The following is a 21,610-nucleotide window of genomic DNA, read 5'->3' as shown; positions in this document are numbered from 1 at the left end:
ATCCCTCCTGGGGGGGGGGGGATTTCTCGCTTTCTGTCTCTCTGTCTCTCTCTGTCTTTCTGGCAAGTGCACGTGCCCTATAGCAAAAAACCTCTTTTATAAAAAAATGCTCAACATTCACTATCATAAGGGAGATGGAAATCAAAACCACAATGAGATACCACCTAGCTCCGGTTAGAATGGCTAAGATTAAAAAAAATGAAGAATGATAAGGTGCTGGCGAGGCCGTGGAGGAGAGGGACTCTCACACACTGTTGAGGGGAATGCAGATTAGTACAGTCACTGTGGAGGACAGTACGAAGATGCCCAAAGGCCTTCAAATAGAACTATGATAAGATCTCGTAATTTCACTCCTGGGTATCTACCCAAAGGACAGGAAGGCACTCAGTCAGAAAAGTGCTTGCAAGTTCATGTTTATTGTGGCATTATAGACCCTAACTGAGATTTGGAACCAACCGAAATGTCTGAAAACAGACAAATGGATTGAAAAAGTGTGGCATATACACACTACAGAATACTACTCAGCCATAAAAGAGAGAAAGAGAGAGAGAGAGAGATCCTGGCATTTGAAAAAAGTGGATGAATGAATTTAAATTTAAAGCCAATTTAAGTTCACATTTCACAATGTGGTCCACGTAGACATCATTGATGTATCTGTCTTTAGTGTGAAACCGATTGTAAATAAGAACCATAAGAAGCCTTCTGGAGAAAATTCTATTTTGTTTCGCATGTTGTAGAGCATATCCAGTGATGCTAAGATTCCTGTGCTATGCCCAGGACCGTCTCGAGCTTCCCGGACGGCCATACTGTACATCAGTGATGGTTTTTCCTTCTATTTGACAGCCCAGCTGCTCCCTAGAACCTTCCTCAGAGCCCCCAGCACCTCCTTGTTCCTCAGGCTGTAGATGAGGGGGTTCAGCATGGGGGTGAGGACGGTGTAGAAAACTGAGAGGCCCTGGTCCAACTCCGGGCTGTGGGCAGAGCCGGGGGTCATGTACACCACGATGGCTGGCCCCAGGTAGAGACTCACCACGGTCAGGTGAGATGAGCACGTGGCCAGGGCTTTGTTCCTCCCCTCAGGGGAGCTCATCCTCAGGACAGCGAGGAAGATGCGAGCGTAGGAGGCCACGATGAGGGACAGCGGCACAGTGATAAACATGATGCTCATCCCCATCAGCACCATGAGGTAGCTGGAAGTGTCCTCGCAGGACAGCATCAGGACAGCTGGCATCTCGCAGAAAAAGTGCTTGATCTTGTTCTCACAGGTTGGAAAGTGCATCGTGTAAACCGTCTGTGCCAAGGCATTGAGCATGCCTCCCGCCCAGGACCCCAGGGCCATCTGCAAGCAGACCCTGGGGCTCACGACAGCTGAGTACCGCAGAGGGTTGCACACAGCCACATAGCGATCGTAGGCCATGAGGGTCAGGAGGATGCACTCTGCATCTGCCAGCATCAGCCAGAAGAACATCTGTGTGCCACAGCCCACCCGTGATATCGTTCTGCTTCCAGAGAAGAAGTCGGTGGCCATCTTGGGAACCGTGCTGGACACATAGGCCAGGTCGATGAAGGACAGCTGGCTCAGGAGGAAGTACATGGGCGTGTGCAGCCGAGGGTCCACCCAGATCAGGAGGATCAGGATGGCGTTGGCTGCGATTGCAATGAGGTAGACCAGAAGGATGATGGACATGAGAGTGCGGGGGTGTCCATAACCAGGGAAGAGTCCCAGGAGGATGAAACCTTCTAGGAATGTTGCATTTTCTCTCTCCATACTTCCAGAATTCACGTGAACTAAGAAACATTGAGGGAAGCCAGTCAAAATCGGAAAAAACACTGAGGAAAGTCAGTCAAAATAGGAAATTCTGTAGTCTGATTCACCATCTAAAGACTCAATTTGGATTAAAGAAGTATGTTTTCTTTTTAATCAGATTTTGAGAAAATATTCAGCATCTTATTCTATTTATAGATTTGTCTCCATGTTCAGACATTCACAACCTGTGTTTAATTATGAAACTCAAGTTTCTCACTCTAACCTGTTGAGGATAGAGATAATCCAAGAAAACATAGGGTAGTGGAGGGCCATTGCCTGGTCGTGAGGAATAGAGACAGGCGCAGCTAGGGAAATTACAGAGATCATTTTGTGCATGTGTTCTATTTTATAGATAAAGCAGGGGAGTTACAGATAAGGTACGGCCAAGCAACAGTCCCACTCTTAGCTATTAGACCTCGGGATTGAACTAACCAGTCTCGTGGACCACTGACAATGCTTTCTGCTCACATAGGCAGCAAAGTTTACGTTAGATGTTAGTGAGACAACTTCTAAACTATTTACCATGGCTGTACGTATAGTTTTCCTTCCTGACAGTGCACGAGTGGGTAGGGATACACATCTCACTGTACAAGCAGTTTGAGTGTGCAATGAGCAGTGTTAATATTAGATAACGGAGTTGACAGACACACAGCCTGAACTTTTTAAAGATAATACATATCCCAGCTAAGTTCCCACTATTAGATATTTGAGGTCAGGACCATAATGATCAGTTTTCTGGACCACCGATCATATTTGTCACTAACATATGAAGAGCTTAATCAGACATTAGTGTGACAACTGCAAATGACTCTGAGGGGTTAAGGACCCAGCTCTCTTCCCAGAGCTCACTTGTTGGTATTACGAGTGTGCACATCTTCCACCCCCTGCCCATGAAATGTGGGAAGGTGTGCTTGAGAAAAGAGCGGACCGGAACACAACCCCTGGACTTTGTCCGAGAGCGTGAGGTGTACATTTATAACTGCCTCTCAGTGAGTGCTCGCTGTCCACATGTGCCCCATCTGGCTCACTGCAGCAGGAAACGGCAGGGTCTGGGTGCATTCCCTCAGCTGTGCAGTTTCAGCTTAGTGTGAACTAAACCCTAGATGCTCACTATGTGCTGTGTGTAGTAGGGTCACTTTCACGGGTTGGGAAGTTCTGATTATTTTCACCCTAATAAGGGTAAGAAGCTTAGTGGTTTTACCAGAAGGAAATGGTTGAAGCTTCTTCAGACAGCTCCGCTCTCGCTGCCCTAGCTTCGTTCCCGCTGCAGTTTCCGAGGGCAGCTTCTCCTACTCCCCCCACGTCGTGGGCATTACTCTCTGGATAACACCTGCCCACGCTCCAGCCTCCATGGTCTCAGTGTGTTCTGTATAATTGTGACAGCCACACGTGGTCCCACTGACTGAATGTCCATTTGACCGTCTCCACCACAACCTGTAAGATCTTTGGGAAAGGACACTTTCCTCGTGTCTTCCAGGACCTAACAGCACGTCTGGTTCAGAGAACGGATAGGAACGTTTACATCTATGTCTGTTGAAGATATTTTATAGTTTAATCAACTGGACTAGGGAGAAATGCTCACATATTGCAATATTCATTTTGTAAGCTAAATAATGTGATTGAATGTATAAAAAATGAAATAAAAAAGAAACAAAAAAAGGAGAACAAATACAAACAAGACAAACCCAATCCAGATCCTTTAAAAGCAAAAACCAAAAAAAAAAAATAAAAAATAAAAAAGAAAGTACAATGCTTTATTATGCAATGGGCTTTTTTGGGACCAGCAGATGGCATAGCAGTTATGTCGTTGGACTCCCACATGGGTAGCCACAGTTCGAGTCCCAGACCCAGAGACTTGAACACCCTGGGTGTGTACATGTGTGCCCAAAATCCAGAGGGGAGAATGGAGGAGAAGGGACTGTGGGGTGGCCATCCCCTCTTGTGGGTGATTTCTTGCTTTCTGCCTCTATCTCTCTGGAGAGTGCATGCACCCTAGAACAAAAAATATTTCTTAAAAAAAAAAAGAAAAAGGAGACAGCAACAGGCTTTTTATCTACACAATATAGCGCGGTGAGTACGTTCTTCATTTTATTTTTATCAAATTATTTTGTTGTTCCAACTAGAGGTGTTGAAATAGGGGTGGCTACACAATTTAATTCAAACCAGTACACTCCTGTAGTAAAGTTAGCTGGTCAGGAAAGAAATCATCTGCCTAAAACAGTTAAAATGATCAACTTCTTTATTTTGTAAAATCCCACTGACTTTAAACTATCCTGTGTCTCATGCCTATAATGAATGTTTTTGTTTTTCTGATTGTCGATATCCTGCAAGCACTCTACCATTTAATATATAAATTAGACTTTCTCATGCAATGGTTACCTTAAAATTCCATGTGTTCTCTGCAACCACTTTCTCTTCAAAATGGTGTGGTCTTCTTTCCCCTTAGAACCAGGCAGCTCTTTAACACATTATTTATAGCTGGAAGGCTAAAATTTGCTTGGTTCGCAGGTAGTCACACCTCCAGTCTCAGGTCACTGGAATCCATGGTGAACGTGGACATGTTTCTATCAGGACTTCAGGCTAGAAGTCGAAGTTAGTGATCAGAAACAGCTCGGAGAGTAAGACTTCGCCTCCTGGATAACTCAGGAACTTCAGGAGCCTGGGATCTTGGGAGTGTGTCCTGAGAGAACTTTGTCCCCAGACATTAATTATTTCTAGGTTCTGGCCTCCCTGCTGAGTATTTTAAATGTTTGGAAAGAAATATATTCTAGGATCTTAACTATTCCTAGGAAATGCTTTCTTCTTGGGGTCAAGTAGGGGTTGTTTCTTCTACTACAAAAAGCTTCTATAAAATATTTTTAAAATAAGCTCACAGATTAGGTTTGGAAATATAATTAGAAACTGTAAAATCAAATTCTTCTTTTTTATTTTTCTTTTATCTTTTTTCTTTCCTTCTTTTTCTTTTCTTTCTTTCTTTTTATTTTATTATTATTTTTTTTGTTGTTGCCAGGAGATGCATGTGTTCACCAGGGGGAGAAAGAGAGAGAGGAAGAGAGAGAGAGAGAGAGAGAGGGGAGAAGCACCTCTCTCATCGATCGGGCGTGGCTATGCCTCAACCTTTTCCATTTCTCCACCTTGTCAGGACCCCAGGCACCTACACGCACCTACCTGCTGTGTTTTTTTTTCATGCCACTGAGGCTAGGATTTCAGTTGCGGTCAGCCGTGTGGGATCTGGCCTGCTATACACAGCACTTAATAGCTGCACTACGGAGCTGACCCACTCAAAATTCGTAATGCGAAAATAATTTTAAGTACCTTCAAGATTAAGGGCGTTTTGGTCAGAGTTTAAAAAAAAAATTAGAATGAGAGCCCTTGGGTCTTTTTCTACTGAAGACATCAGAAATGTGTGTCTATCCAGTAAAGCGATTGCCAGAAAACTGGTGATGGAGCGCAAAGCTCGTCAGTGTGAGTGGCAGAGCATTCACCCCAAGCTGCACTGAACAGCATACCTCACTCTGGATGACCACACAGCTCCCAGCAGAGCTTTGATGGATCTTTGCTATGCGCGTGATGGCTGGTAGCTTGTGTCCTGTCAGATGTGCAAACACAGTGCTCCCTGCAGCCCTGCCCGAACGACTTTGGCTCTTTCCAAGAGAACTACCATATGATCCAGCAATTCCATTCTTGTGTATCTACCCAAAGGTCAGGAGAACGCTCAGTCAAAAAAGCACTTGCACATCTATATTCATTGCAGCATTATTCACAATTGCTAAGACATGGAACCAACCCAAATGTCCACAAACAGATGAATGGCCTGAAAAATTGTGGCACATATACTCCATGGAATACTACTCAGCCATTAAAAAAAACACAAAAAACAAAACCAGAAACAACAAGGCCCTGGAATTTGATAGAAAGTGGACGAATATGGAAGATTTATTGCTGAGTGAGCAAGTCAGGCTATGAAAGAGAGACATTATATGTCTCCACTTAACATACATCGACTAAGAGAGACATTATATGTCTCCACTTAACATACACTGACTGTCTGCACTCTATGGTAGAGACTGAAAGACTGGAGAACATGACAGTATTAAAAATTGTAATGGACACTAGAGATAAAGGGGAAAGAGAGTGTGAGGGGAAGAGCGCAAGGAAGGAAATTTGGGGAAAAAGCAGAGGGGTAAGACACTTGTGGGACAGAGATACGGTTTATTTTTTGTTGATGAGGATTTGTATAGGATTCTCAACTGGGCTGAACTGAAGTGTATATCATGCTGGGAAAAGTCTCTTTAAAGTCTAAATGATGTATAGTGATTAAATGTATAAATAATAATAATAAGTTAAATAAATTTAAAAAATAAAATAAAAAGAATAAACACTCAAATTCTCACCAAAGAATAATTAATTACTTTCAGCATTTTGTCAGGTTCTCTCTCTACCTAGGCTCTCTGATGTCTATAGTGCGTGCCTCTGTCACTGTGAAATCTGTGTTCCCTACGAACTCACACAGCAGGGCGGACTCAGGCCTGCAGGCCCACACTCTTCCTCACTCCCTCACATCCTTGGCACAGCCTTGGGCATGGGTCACCACTTCATTGCTCTATTTGCACATTCTATTGTCTATGCATTTATTTAGAAATATAAAGCAAAATAGAATGTGTAAACGCAGTTCAGTATAGCCGTCAATGCTGTGGGAGCGTGTGAGCATGCACCTATGCGTTGACTTAATTTTATGTTTTAGACAGCAGAGCAGGCAGTTTCTGTGACCAGCTCTTGGTCCCCAGCTGGATGAAAGCTCCCCGCTCTCTCTCTGCAGCTGGGCTCCAGCCCTCCTCAGTGCGCTGGATGCTGTCCTGTGGTCGCAGAGGTCAAGCCCAGGCAATTCACATGGACGTGCTAGGGGGACATTTTGGCAGCATTTGCGTGTGGTCAAGAAAATGAAGGGGGCAAGAAGAGAATGAGCCCATGGGCACCAGGAAGAGGTGTCACGAGGTCACTGTGGCCACCTGTCACCGAGCTGCTAAGAACTCATGCAGGATGGATAGGCACAATGGCAGCTGACGGCCCCTCCGGCGAAGAATGGGGGTGAGAGCAGGTGAGTGCCCGCACCCAGGCTGGTTCTGAGAAGGGAGCAGGAGATGGTGTGGTAGCCCGGTCACCCCCGAGGACTCAGAGGACTCCTGAGTTTAGTTCCTATTTTCAGTGATGGCAGCAATAGGACGTCCTGGTGAAAAAGGAGAATTCGATCCCACGGGGGGAGGGGAGCCTTCTGACCATTCCCCAGCTGCATTCTTGCTGCTCAGCTGGAGGGATAAAATCTCCCTGGCTTCTGTGGCCATTCCTGCCTCCAGCTGGTCACTGCTAGCCCCTTTCCCAGAACCTTTCTATGCTCACTCCAGTGTCCGCTCCAGGTGCCCGCACGTTCTCCGACCTGGGCTCCTCCCTGCCTGGCTTTGCTCCTGCACTCGGAGGAACAGGCTCCGATCCCCATGGGGCGCCCCTCTGCCGGCTCACTCCCAGACACAGGCACAGAGAGGTCTCCCCCATCACGCACATAAGCGGCCCCCACTCTCCTATAAGCAGTGTCACCTTTCCTTACACTATTCAATGTGCTGACTTCTTACAGCGATTATTAACAGGGGCAGAGCATGTGCTCCCTGAGGCCAGACGTCTTTCTCTGCTCCACTCACCGCTGCGAGCCAAGTGCCATCGGCAGTGACTGGGACATGTTGGGCATACAGACACTCATTGGACGTGACTGGACGAATGAGCGAAAGCCACGTGCCGACCAGCTGGAAGGAGAGAACGTTTATGCCGTTCGTCACGTCCACTTACGAAGGCAGAGCCCGTGTCTGCCAGGCCCAGAAGAAACTGAACACCTGGGCTGCTCTTAAAGAGAAGGATTAGTCGGGAGCAGCAGAGAAGAGCTCAAGATAGAGTATGGGTTTAAAGACAAAGAATATGTAAGACCATGTGTCAAGTCCACAAACTGCAGCTAACTTCTTAAGCAAGCCGTGTGTCAAAGAACGATTTCAACATGGTCATGTGAGTTAAACTCTCTTATAATAATTTCACTTGGTAAAAATACCAGATTAACAACAACATAAAAGATACACTTGAGGTAAACAGCAAAGCACACACAAAATAAAATTTTTTAAATCTTAAAATTAAAAAATGAGGGACCAGCAGATGGCATAACAGTTATGTCGCTAGACTCCCACATTCGAGTCCTGGACCTGGTGGCTTATAACTCACTCTATGTGCGTGCCCAAAATCCCAAGCGGAGACTGGAGCCTGTGTGCGTGTCCAAAATCCCAAGAGGAGAATGGAGAAGAAGGAATTGTGGAGTGGCCATCCCCGCTGGGGAGTGATTTCTCAATTTCTGTCTCTCTCTGTCTCTCTATGGCAAGCACACATGCCCTATAGCAAAAATATCTTTTAAAAAAATGAAAAAGTAAAAGATGAAAAATAATGAAAGTCAGGGGACCAGCAGTTAGCGTAATGGCTATGTCGCTGGACTCCCATGTAGTCGACCGCGGTTCGCGTCCCGGACCCGGTGACTTAAAACTCATGCGTGCCCAAGATCCCAAGATGAGAATGGAGGAGAAGGGATTGCTGCGGCATGGCCATCCCCCCGGGGGGTGATTTTTCGCTTTCTGTCTCTCTATCTCTCTCTGTCTGGTGAGTGCATGTGCCCTATAGCAAAAAAACCTCTCCCCCCCCAAAAAATAATAATAATGAAAGCCAGGAAGCAACATGCATAGGCAATTTAGCTGAGTGAATCTGAATTGCCTGCAAAACTCACTCTAATTTGTCAAGAGTGAGGAAAAAAAAAAAAAAAAAAAAATGGGACCACCAGTTGGCATAATGGCCATATCACTGGACTCCCATGTAATCAACCGTGGTTCGAGTCCCAGACCTGGTGGCTTAAGCTCACACCAGGCATGTGAGCGTGTGTGCCCAAGATCCCAAGAGGAGAATGGAGGAGAAGGGATTGTGGCGTGGCCATCCCCTGGGTGATGATTTCTTGCTTTCTGTCTCTCTGTCTCTCTGTGAGCGCACATGCCCTATAGCTAAAACCTCAAAAACAAAACAAACAAACAAACAAAAAAACCCAACAATAACAAAAAATAAAAACAAAAACAAAAACAAAAAAACAACAGGTACAGAAGACCTCACTTGGTATGCAAAGCAGTGTGTATGGGTTGACCAGGGGAATTGAATCCATGTCTTCAAGATGGAGCCAGTTTTGGTTCAACAGTACATTAATATTATCCCAGTGAACTGGTCCTCTTTTTTGTTCGTTTTGTTTTTAAATATGTTTGAACCGATACATAACGAATGTAGATATTTGTGACGATTGGTGTGATTTTGCAATACATACATGCACTCATGATGACTCAGTCAAGTCAATAAACACATCCACCATCTCAGGCACTCATTATCACTCTGAGCTGTGGGCACTGAAGATGTCCTCTTCCAGCTGTTCTGACATATACATTGAATTGTCACAGACAGTGGCTGGCCTGTGTGCAGAGGGACAGTGGCTGCCCTGTGTGCAGTGGTTCTCTGGAATTCATCCCACTTCTCTACCTGTAATTCCGTGTTTGTTAACCAAGCCCTTCCCATTCTGCTGACCCACCTCCTCTTCCCGCCTCTGGCATCTGCTGTTCTCTTCTCTTTTTTCTATGCAATCAGATCTTTTAGCTTTTGCTAGAAACATGCCCTATTTGTCTTTCAGTGTCTGGGTGTATCCCTTACCATAATTCCTTCCATGTTCCTTAATGGTGCTGTGGATGAAAGGATTTCTTTTTCTTTCTTTCTCTCTCTCTTGCTCTTTATTTATTTTTGAGAGAGAGAAAAAGAGAGAGAGAGAGAGAGAGAGAGAGAGGAAGAGAAAAAGAGAGAAGCATGTGTTTTAAACCAGGTCTCGTGTGTCACCATCCTCTTGCCCCACCTCCCAGTAACCAGTGTTATAGATGGGCACTGACCTCCACCTGTTGAGAATGGTCCAGGAGCCACACTGGGCCACCCAGTACAGCCCCATCCACGCAGGTGCCCCTGTTGCCTGTGTTACTGCACCTGGGCATCACTCTTTTATGACAAAATAGAAAAACATTCTATTGTGAATGGTTACATCTTCTTTCTTTACATTTATTTATTTCCAGAGAGAGAAAAAGAGAGCCACTCCCAACAGAGCCTTCTTGGGACACTCCACCTATCAGCTGTGTGGCCAGCGCTCACCTCCACCAACCTCATACTTAAGTTTCAAACAACAAGATCCTGGCTTTTGACAGAAATTGGGCGAATATGAAAGCTTTTCTGCTGAGTGAAGCAAGCCAGGTTATGAAGGAGAGACATTGTATGTCTCCACTTAATATGTACCATGTTTCCACACTTTATAGCCAAAACTGAATGACTAGAGGATATAGAAACATAGAAAATGGTTATAAATACCAGATACAGTGTGGGAAGAGTGTGGGTGAAGGAGGAGAGTCTGAGGAAGCACGTTAAGGAGAAAAATAGAGACAAGACATTTATGGAATAAAGAAATAGGCTATTATCTGTTGAAGATAATGTGTATATAGTATTCTCAACTGGACTGGTGAGAAATGTATACATGTTGGAATATTCACTTTGCAAGGTAAGTAACATATGTGATTAAATGTATAAAAGAAATGGAAATAAAAAATATATTTAAAAAAAAGAGAAAAAAAGAAAATCCAAGTGAATCCATGAAAACAATCCTAAAACTTATAAATTTGGAAAAGTAGCATGATATAAAAATCAATATACAAAAATTTATAGCATTTTCATACATCTGTGGAGAGCGGCCATTCTGAACAAACATGGTGATCTTCAGACACATGAAGAAACAGTGGTTCTATGAGCTTCATTTGCATGGCTATAAAAGCAATTAACATATGAACATGCTACTTATGTGCTGTCATGGATACTGCAAAGTAGTATCAGGTGAAAGGAAGTCACACGTGTTTATCAGAATCAGCCCAAAAAGATCAGAGAAATCACATGGTGCCAGTCATTCTCATTTCATTCAGCCGATTAATATCTGAAAACAACTGGCTTTGCATTCCATTTCCTCTTCCCCTATTTTACTTCTTTTTTTTTTTCTTTTTTTGGAGAAGTTTTCGCTATAGGGCACGTGCACTCACCAGACAGACAGAGAGAGACAGAGACAGAAAGTGAGAAATCATCCCCCAGGGGGGATGGCCACGCCACAATCCCTTCTCCTCCATTCTCCTCCTGGGATCTTGGGCATGCACACACATGCTCCCGGCGTGAGTTTTAAGCCACCGGGTCCGGGACGTGAACCGCGGTCAACTATGTGGGAGTCCAACAACATAGCCATTACACTAACTGCTGGTTCCCAAGCCCTACTTAAATTAATTTACATATTCATCAAATTACTGAGGACTTTCTTCACAGAAATAAATAAAAGAGTCTTAGAATTTGTCTGGAATCATAAAAGACTTGGTATTGCTACAGTACTATTGTGCAAAAAGAATAAAATACAAGGCATCTCCCTTCCTCACTTCAAAATATATTACATAGTGGTGCTAATCAAAACAGCATGGTACTGGCACAAAAATAGATATACAAAACAATGGAACAGAATAGAGAATCCAGAAAGAACCCCCAAATCATACAGCTGACTATTATTTGACAAAGGCAACAAGACCACACAGTGGGGAAAAAGTATTTTCAGCAAATGGTGCTGGAAGAACTGGATATCCACCTGCATAAAAATTAAACTGGGTCCTTATCTTTCACCATTAGCAAAAATCAACTAAAAATGGATTAAAGATTTAAATAAAAAGCCTCAAAGTATGAAACTATTGGTAGAAAACTTAGGAGAATCTCTTGAAGACATTGGAGTAGGCAAAGATTTCTTTTCTTTCTTTTTTTTTTTATGGAGAGGTTTTTGGCATAGGGCGAGTGTGCTCACCAGACAGACAGAGAGAGACAGAGAGACAGAAAGCAAGAAATCACCCCACAGGGGGGATGACCATGCCACAATCCCTTCTCAACCATTCTCCTCTTGGGATCTTGGGCACGCATGCACACATTCCTGGCGTGAGTTTTAAGCCACCAGGTGCGGGACACGAACTGTGGACGACCACATAGGAGTCCAGCCACATAGCCATTATGCTAACTGCTGGTCCCGGCAAAGATTTCTTGAGCAAGACCCTAAGGCACAAGCAATAATCCCAAAAATAGACAAGTGGAATTACATCAAGCTAAAAAGCTTCTTCACAGTAAAGGAAACAATAACTAGCATGAAGAGACAACCTCAGAATGGGATAAAATATTTACAAACTATGTTTCAGACAAGGCATTGTTAGAGTATATAGCAAACTCAAGCAGCTTGCCCATAAGAAAACCTAATAATCCAGTAAAAAAACGGGCAAATGAACTGAACAGACAACTCTCCAAAGAAGACACACCAATAGCCAAAATGTATATGAAAGAATATTCAACGTCCCTTATCATAAAGGAAATGCAGATTGAAACTACAATGAGATACCGCTTAATCCCAGGCAGAATGGCTATGATCAAAAAACACGAAGACAAATGTTGGTGAAAAGGGAACTCTCTTGCACTGTTGGTGGAAATGTAAATTAGTACAAACACTGAGGAAAACAATATGGAGATTCCTCTAAAACCTACTAGTACTACCCTACAACTCAGTAACTCCACTCCTTGGTATTTATACAAATAACATGAAGGTAGAGAGACAGGTGCTCATCCATGTTTATTGCAGCATTATTACAATTGCTAAGACATAGAGCCAACCTACGTGCCCAAGATCTGATGACTGGATTTGAAAACTGTAGCACATATATACTATGGAATACTACTCAGCTATGAGGAAAAATGAAATCCAATCATTTGATTCAAAGTGAATGAATATAGAAGATTTAATTCTAAGCAAGTAAGCCAGCTTCTGAAAGACACACTGGATATCCCCACTCAATATATACCAAATGTCTGTGCTCTGTGGTAAAAATGGAAAGATCTGAAGATATGATAGTAGAGAGAATAAATTTAGATACCACAGAGTGTAACAGAGGGGAGTAGATGGCAGAGGGTGAGTAGGAGGGGCAAAGGGAAGAAACTTTTAACAGAAAAAATAATGCAAAGTTCTCTGCTGAAAATTATGTATATGGTAATATCCTTGATTTACTGTCATGTATTGCATGCATATGCAACACGTTGAAAAATTATATTGTGTACTATAGAGTTGCACAATGGTGGAATCTAAATTTTCTTAAAGTTATAGTTACATTAAAAATTAAAAAGAGGGAAATTCTCTATAAACACAAGATGCTCTCATACTTCCTTTAATTATTTAAGGTCCATGACAGATCTGGCTTCAATATTTTGCTCAATAAAATAGGTTGCTTATTTTGATTCCTTTTCTTTATTTCCTTCTTAATCTACTGCAGCCATATTTATGTATTGTTATTGCACTACTATATCCTATACCATAATTTTGTGTCATAAAATTATTTTTCTAGTATACAAGGCTTTAATGCATTTATTTTTCTCCATTTTTAATTTCAAGCAAAGAGTACAACATTTGTGGATTTTAAATAAAATTTAGTTAATACTATTAAGTCAGTGCCCACTAACAATAAGACAATCTTCTAGGATTAAGAACAAAAGGAGACATGAAGCAGAACCCTGGGTGTCCTTAGCTTAAAATCTCACTGCTGTCCAGGATGGCAAAAGTCCAAGAGTGCAATGTAGATACAATAAGCAAACGGGTTGGGTCAGTGGAAAAATCTTGAGTAAGGAAGGGGGGAAATACTGGTGTTCACTGGGGGCACAAAAAAGAGAGGCAAGATTTAGCTCTGACCTCAGAAAAGGGAAATTTTAGATGAGAAGATAAAGGACATGATTCTAGGCAGTGAAAATAGAGTAGGTCCTGGAAAAAGAAAAGAAGGAAATAAATAAGAGATACGTAAAAGGGAAAAAAGTCAGTAACTTGTTTAATGAATGTATAGGATTAATGATAAGTCAAAGAAAATTCCAAGGTAGGTCTCTAGAGAAATTATACTGGAACTGACCAAAAAATAAAAATAAAAAACAGAAAAAAACTTTCAGAGTATGTAGCTGATACCAGGCTGAAAACTGATTATAGTCTAGGGAGACAATTCCTCTAGGACACTTCCTGGGCATTGCCAGCCTTAATGCACAATTGGCGTGGCTGCAGGGCTGAGTTGTGAAGGCAGCTCTGGTTCACCAGCTGCTCTTCCCTGAGCCCTAGCTTTGGGGAATTAGAGAGATCCCAGCTCTGCTCACAGCCCATCAGGCTGAGGAGAAATAGGAACATTGGCATCTATCAAGCCGGCTCCGTTATCTATCTTTTCCCACTGAAATCATTTAACTTTTTTTCCCCTGTCTGATCAGTATGAGCAGATGAAGCTTTGATTATTTTATACTCTTCAGGAAGTTGTAATGACTGGGCACAAATTATAAGGCGAGTGTCTGGGTAGGGAGTAATGGAAATGCCCTAGTTTCTGAAAACCCATTTATAATGCTAGTGCTATGATCACTTGCCAATAGGACTTAGGAGGCTCAGTCCTGGTAAACAGATACTGGAGCAGGAGTAGAAGAGAAGCCAGGGCCTGCGTGATCAAAGGCGGTGCCCTTTCTCAGTGCCGTGTCTCCAGTGGACTTGAGAATGCTGAATCTCCTCCCATGTAGCTCACTGGACAAAACACGGAAAGTGCTCTGAAGCCAGTGAAGGACCAAAAGTCCACACAAAGTAGTGCCTTTAGGTGGAAATGCAACGTCCGTGATGGGAGCCCTGTCACCGAGACCCTAGATCCAGCCTCTGCAGGCAGAGTCCACTGGGCTGGCCATGGGTTTAACTCACTTTCCCTGCAGGCTCTATTTGTCAAGTGACATGCTGGAGGGAAAGGTGGAACTCCACTACCACTGCTCCTGCCATCATAAATCTCATGGATTAGCAGGTGAGACACTTGTTGATACATATAATCACAAAGGTGATGTTTAGGTCACAGTCTAAGCTGTTAGGAAGAGAGTTTGAAATAACAGAATCTAGCTAAGTTTCAGGATACCAAAAAGCCCTGGAAGCAGCATTCAAAATACAAATGGCATGTGATTGAAAGGTTGTGGAGGCAGCAAAATCGTAGACTCCTGGTTTTCACAGATCTGCCCCTTCTAAAAATCTCAATTTTTCACCATTTAATGACTCTAGGTCAGGTGCAGACATTGACCATCAAGATTCACTTTAAGGTGGCACAAATGGTAGGGTGTTTTCACATGATACTGAAGCCATATGGGAGGCCCAGGTTCGGTTCCCAGGTCAATCTAAAACTGCTGAGCACGTCCTTTTCGGTATTAGTCCTTATTGGCTAGGAGGCTAGAAGAAGGATAATGACATGGAAAGATGCTATTTAGGGGGTGGGAGGGTGGCATGGTGGTTAAGGGTCCTGGACTCCCATATGGCTGACCACAGTTTGAGTCCTGGACCTAGTGGCTTTCTTTCCTTCTCTCTCTTTCTCTCTCACTCTATCCCTCTCTGGTCAAATTAAAACATAAATAAATAAAGTTAAATAAAATAGTTCTTAAAAACATGATACTATCAAGGATATTTCTCTCTTATGAAAGAAAGAAATAAAACAACTTTAATAACATTCACTTTAAAGCAAATAGAATACTATGCACGCTGACCAATTCTTGTACCATTATAGTTGTTTTAAATGATCTTAAACGTATCTGTACATCTACATCTAAAAAAAGACCAATTCACCAACTCAATCAACCCCCAACAACAGAGTTGATTAACATGAAACCTCTTGGTTCAAAGATGATCAACATACAATACTCAATACTGGGGGACCAGAAGATGGTGTAATGGTTACATCATTGGACCCGTGTATTCGACTGCAGTTTGAGTCCTAGACCCTGAGGCTTAAAACTTATACTGGGAGCAGGTACGTGCGTGCCTAAGATCCTGAGAAGAGAATGGAGGAGAAAGGACTGCAGCATAGCCATCCCCCCACACCGGCGGGGTGAGGGGGTGACTGCTTGCTTTCTGTCTTTGTCTCTCTGTTGTCCACACACACCCTTTAGCAAAAATCTTTAAAAAAAAATAGAGTATGTATAGTTAGAGGACTATTTCAGGCAGTGCCAACTCTCGGTAGTCTGCTGATTTTTACAAGAAGTTTGTAGATCTCAGTGACTGAGCAAAGAGAGAACACTCTAAGATCTTCTTTGTTATCAAAATTTCTGGATTGAAAATTGATAAGTATTTCTGGTGAGCAAACTTAAATCAAGTATCTTGACAGAAGCAGTGAGTTGAAGGACTCATTGGAAAAGGAACCGCGACCTGACATTTGAGCTCATGTCCCGCTCTGAGTGCAGTAAGGGAAGCAGGGGGAGGGATAGTAGATTGTTTTAGACATTCCTGGGAAACCAAAGGAGGCTTGGATCTCGTTATTGGTGACACATATACACAGAAACACATTTCAAGAGAGCGAAGAATAACCTTACCACTTATAAATGATATTTTCAATAATTTCATGGAGAGGCGAAATCATAGATCGTCAAGTAGAATAGGACATCGAAGTGTTTTATACTATTGTTAATTTCCTAGGACAGTTTTTAAGTCACAACTCTTGTAACTAATAGAAAAAGCGTATTTTCCTCTTTAATGTAGTCTCATATGTTGAGCTAACTTTGTAAGCATTCTAATGTTAATCCTGCCTTACATTGAATTCACATAGTAATTGTGCTTTTAAAAATACAACAGTACAGTAAAGTTGCTCTTTTCTTTAGAATTCGGAAACTCTTCCTGCATATGCAATGACCGGCTCCCGCCCTTTCTTACGCTGTTTTGTTAGTGTTTTTGTAATGAGGTCGTGCGAGTCTCCAAGGATGACATGGGTGTGTTCTCTCATCACGAGTTCAGCAAAACCTTGTACAGATTCTTCAAGGTGTTCAACAGATTCAGAGATGGACGCTGTGTACACTAGGAAAAGCTCAGAGGGAAGAAGCTACAGTGCCAGGAGGAAAGGGTGCCCGCGTCCCTCCCCCAAGCACCTATTTACACAGAACTGCTCTAGCGGGTGGTTAAGGATAGGGTAAAATTATCAGCAAAAATAACACAACGAGGCCATGTAGGAAAAAAAACCCTTTTTCTTGTTTTTGATCATTTGTATTTACTATAAACCACGCAAATACAATGAATGTTCTCCCAAGAGAGGAAATTAAGCCATTAGGTTTGAAGTTTATTAAAACTTATTAAAAGTGACCAAGCGGAAGTGTAGCATGGGTAACATAATTCATAGGGTGTTATCTTGATAATGATCTAATAATTGTTTTTCCCTTAAATAAGTATGTCCAGAGTCAGAGGTTTGGGTAGAGTTAGAGTGTTTAAAATGAAAAATATCCTATAAACTACCATGGCAATGCTTTTCCCTGGACAAAAAAATCTGTAATATTTGACCTGTAAAAAAGTACAATTTTTTTTTGTAGGATAATAAAAAATATTTTACTAAAGCATAAGATTTACGGAAGTTTCCAGACAAGCCATACAAAATGGTCACAAGCATCTTTCGACGGGGTCTACCCTTGACAGCAAAGTCACAAGGTTATCAGTGAGGCTGTGATGTGTGTTGAACGTTCCCATTTTGGTTCAAACAATCAAGCTTGTCCAACTACAATGTCTGGCTAAAGCTGGACTTGGCTAGAGTGTGTATTCTAAAGAAGTGGTGAGCTGCTTTTAACCAGTGCGATTAGATCACCATGAAAAGGGGCCAGGAGCCATAAAATTGAAATAAAACCACCTCCCCCCTCCAAAAAAAAAACCCATAAAATAAAGGAAACGCCCTCACCCCTGCAGCTGACCCTGCCAACTGCCTTCATTCACAGAGCTTTATACCTAAATCTCCATGCGGGAAGTGAATAAAAGCAGAAAGGGGCCACTGCCTTTAAACATTTCACAACAATCCCGATGATACTGCGAGCCTCTGCTCATGCTTTACCACAGTGAGTCAGGACAAGACAGATTTGCTAATGTGCATTTAATCACCAAAGGACCGAAGATGCCTGGGCTTTTATTCTGTGATGTTTCTAAGACTGTGTCCATTAAATGCAAACAAAAAAAGAAGAAGTCTTGGCAGAACAGGAGAAGGGAAGTACCCGTGATGGTCAGATCGACTTAAATATTATTTACCGCATACAGCCTGGCCCATGCTCTCGCTGTGTCTGCGGCGCGGGCTTCCTTGGCCTTCCACTGCTCCGCTGTGTCATTTGCTAATGGGTCATCTGGATTGGGAGCACTTACCCAAGCCTGGATTGATTGCAGAACTGTGGGTCTGCAGTGCTGCGGGCCACTTATCTTTCAAAATATCTAAATATATTCTGCCCAACTTGTCTACATTAGGGTGATAAATTTTGGTCATGAAACGGGCTTTAGGGGCTGCCATTGGGTATTCTTCTGGAAGGAATAGTTCAAGTTTAAAAGTCCCTCCCTCACAAGGTGAATCCTGGGGGCCAGCAATGCCTACGTGAAAATAACGGGCGTTGTTCTCATCTGCTTCTGCTTTAATACCGGGAACCGGTTCTGCCAGCACACACTGTGCTTCCTTGAGGATCCTGCGGGGCAGCCCGGACATCTCATCAGATCCCGAGTTCGGCCTCTGGTCTCATCTCCCAAAAGTACAATTTTTCCTCAAATATTTTACTGAAGAAATTGCTGGGAATGGCATCATTTTCTAAAATGGTGAAAAACTGAACACTGTGCAATTGGATATTGGGATGGGCATATTGCTTAGCGGTGAAAGTTTGTAATTGTTAACAGCGTATGGTACATGCAGAAGTATGTCTCACACAGTAGAGCTCATGGATGTATCATGATATGCACGCCCTGGTCTCTGCCCGACATTTTTGTAGGATAATAAAAAATATTTTACTAAAGCATAAGATTTACGGAAGTTTCCAGACAAGCCATACAAAATGGTCACAAGCATCTTTCGACGGGGTCTACCCTTGACAGCAAAGTCACAAGGTTATCAGTGAGGCTGTGATGTGTGTTGAACGTTCCCATTTTGGTTCAAACAATCAAGCTTGTCCAACTACAATGTCTGGCTAAAGCTGGACTTGGCTAGAGTGTGTATTCTAAAGAAGTGGTGAGCTGCTTTTAACCAGTGCGATTAGATCACCATGAAAAGGGGAAAGGAGCCATAAAATTGAAATAAAACCACCTCCCCCCTCCAAAAAAAAAACCCATAAAATAAAGGAAACGCCCTCACCCCTGCAGCTGACCCTGCCAACTGCCTTCATTCACAGAGCTTTATACCTAAATCTCCATGCGGGAAGTGAATAAAAGCAGAAAGGGGCCACTGCCTTTAAACATTTCACAACAATCCCGATGATACTGCGAGCCTCTGCTCATGCTTTACCACAGTGAGTCAGGACAAGACAGATTTGCTAATGTGCATTTAATCACCAAAGGACCGAAGATGCCTGGGCTTTTATTCTGTGATGTTTCTAAGACTGTGTCCATTAAATGCAAACAAAAAAAGAAGAAGTCTTGGCAGAACAGGAGAAGGGAAGTACCCGTGATGGTCAGATCGACTTAAATATTATTTACCGCATACAGCCTGGCCCATGCTCTCGCTGTGTCTGCGGCGCGGGCTTCCTTGGCCTTCCACTGCTCCGCTGTGTCATTTGCTAATGGGTCATCTGGATTGGGAGCACTTACCCAAGCCTGGATTGATTGCAGAACTGTGGGTCTGCAGTGCTGCGGGCCACTTATCTTTCAAAATATCTAAATATATTCTGCCCAACTTGTCTACATTAGGGTGATAAATTTTGGTCATGAAACGGGCTTTAGGGGCTGCCATTGGGTATTCTTCTGGAAGGAATAGTTCAAGTTTAAAAGTCCCTCCCTCACAAGGGGAATCCTGGGGGCCAGCAATGCCTACGTGAAAATAACGGCCGTTGTTCTCATCTGCTTCTGCTTTAATACCGGGAACCGGTTCTGCCAGCACACGCTGTGCTTCCTTGAGGATCCTGCGGGGCAGCCCGGACATCTCATCAGATCCCGAGTTCGGCCTCTGGTCTCATCTCCCAAAAGTACAATTTTTCCTCAAATATTTTACTGAAGAAATTGCTGGGAATGGCATCATTTTCTAAAATGGTGAAAAACTGAACACTGTGCAATTGGATATTGGGAATTATCAACTCAGTGGCATATTTCGTAGCTGTGAAAGTGTGTAATTGTTAACAGCTTATGGTACATGCAGAAGTATGTCTCACACAGTAGAGCTCATGGATGTATCATGATATGCACGCCCTGGTCTCTGCCCGACATCCCGTGTGGACGAGGAATACATAAAGACAGTAGGGACTGATGCAGAGTCAGGGAGAGCATTTCCCCAGTTTCCGGGGTTGCCATGACACGGCTCCTTGAAACGTGAGAAAAGACCCTTCACCTCTGCTGTTTTCTGCAAACCCCTTCCCTCAGCTGCTGACACCGAGCGCCATGGGGACAGGGAATACGTCGGAACCCACCGACTTCACCCTCCTGGGCCTCTTCCCGGACCAAGATGGCAGCCAACTTCTTCTCCGGGCGCCGAGGCATCTCACTCCTGGCTTGCGGGACCCAGATTTTCGTGTCCCTGACGGTGGCCATCTCGGAGTGCATCCTCATCACGCTCATGTGCTTTGACCGCTACGTGGCCATCTGCCACCCGCTGCGCTACCCGGTGCTGGTCAGTCCCCGGGAGTGCTCGCGCATGGCCGCCGCGTCCTGGGCCGCAGGGGCGCTCACGTCCCTGGGCCACACTGCCTTCACCCTGCATTTTCGCATCTGCAGCCCCAGGGAGATCCCTCACTTCTTCTGCGAGGTCATGGCTGTCCTTCGGATCGTCTGTGAGGACACCTCGTCCTACGAGAAGGCGGTGGTGGTGACCAGCATTTTTGTCCTGCTGCTGCCCCTGTCCTTCATCCTGTCGTCCTATCTTCTCATCCTCCTGGCCATCCTGCGCATGAACTCCCCCGAGGGCAGGAGCAAGGCCCTGGCCACCTGCTCCTCTCACCTCTGTGTGGTGGGCCTCTATTTTGGTCCAGGGATGTTTATCTACATGAGGCCTGGCTCTGCCAAGACGCCAAGGCTCAATCAGGGGCTCTTTCTGTTTGGAACTGTCCTCACTCCTCTCCTGAACCCTCTGGCCTACAGTCTCAGGAACAAGGAGGTTCTCAGTGCACTGAAAAAATTGATGAGGAGGTTCCAGCCCTCCAGTTAAGGGGCAGAAACCCCACTATCAGCAGCAGGAGTATAAAATGCAATAGCAAAGAACTTTTTTCTAGCTAGAAAATAACTCCTGTGAGGCCCTGGAAAAGTCAATGAAGCTTCCCAAGTTACATTTATTTTCATCTATAGAAAAATGTTTAAATTTCTTTCTTTCTTCCATCCTGTGAATTATATCCAGTTGCTCCAGATGATGTGTGGGAGGCTGTGCACCAGCAAGTCTGCCGATGTCATTAGGTTTCGATTTCTCAGAAAGCTAACAATTACACAATGCCAAAGGCCAGGATTGGCTCCCCTTCAAAACCGTACTCTTGTTGGCCACTTCCCGTAGCAAATCGGTGAGCTTAGAATCCTTCAGATTTGCATATCCGGCACCTCATGATTGGTCCACAAAAGCAACCAATCATAACCCACCTTTTACAATCCTTCATTTAACCAATCACTGCCCACCAGCATTTATATAACCATGATCCCTGGCTCACAATCTC

At 43.6% G+C, this 21,610-nt stretch overlaps 2 protein-coding genes and 2 pseudogenes across 2 annotated transcripts; 1 reads left to right on the top strand and 3 right to left on the bottom strand.

Moving 5' to 3' along the window:
• Window positions 1-564: 564 nt before the first annotated feature.
• LOC102492253 (olfactory receptor 2T27) lies at window positions 565-9,874 on the bottom strand. The gene is made up of 3 exons (XM_006147438.1): window positions 9,802-9,874; window positions 4,187-4,387; window positions 565-1,788 (listed from the first exon to the last, which is right to left on the bottom strand). Exon 3 carries the CDS (start codon window positions 1,766-1,768, stop codon window positions 833-835), a length of 936 nt encoding a protein of 311 aa, XP_006147500.1. The 5' UTR covers window positions 1,769-1,788; window positions 4,187-4,387; window positions 9,802-9,874; the 3' UTR covers window positions 565-832.
• An 8,152-nt stretch (window positions 9,875-18,026) lies between these two features.
• On the bottom strand, window positions 18,027-18,483 carry LOC102491827 (ubiquitin-conjugating enzyme E2 N-like; annotated as a pseudogene).
• A 962-nt stretch (window positions 18,484-19,445) lies between these two features.
• LOC102491416 (ubiquitin-conjugating enzyme E2 N-like) lies at window positions 19,446-19,902 on the bottom strand (annotated as a pseudogene).
• A 516-nt stretch (window positions 19,903-20,418) lies between these two features.
• On the top strand, window positions 20,419-21,117 carry LOC102475769 (olfactory receptor 2AJ1). The gene has a single exon (XM_006147481.1). The coding sequence runs from the start codon at window positions 20,419-20,421 to the stop codon at window positions 21,115-21,117; it is 699 nt and encodes a 232-aa protein (XP_006147543.1).
• The last annotated feature ends 493 nt before the right edge of the window (window positions 21,118-21,610 follow it).

Source organism: Tupaia chinensis, unplaced genomic scaffold (assembly GCF_000334495.1).
Source record: "Tupaia chinensis unplaced genomic scaffold, TupChi_1.0 Scaffold000214_1, whole genome shotgun sequence".
In the NCBI taxonomy this organism is placed as follows: domain Eukaryota; kingdom Metazoa; phylum Chordata; class Mammalia; order Scandentia; family Tupaiidae; genus Tupaia; species Tupaia belangeri.
This window is presented reverse-complemented; position numbering and strand designations above follow the sequence as displayed.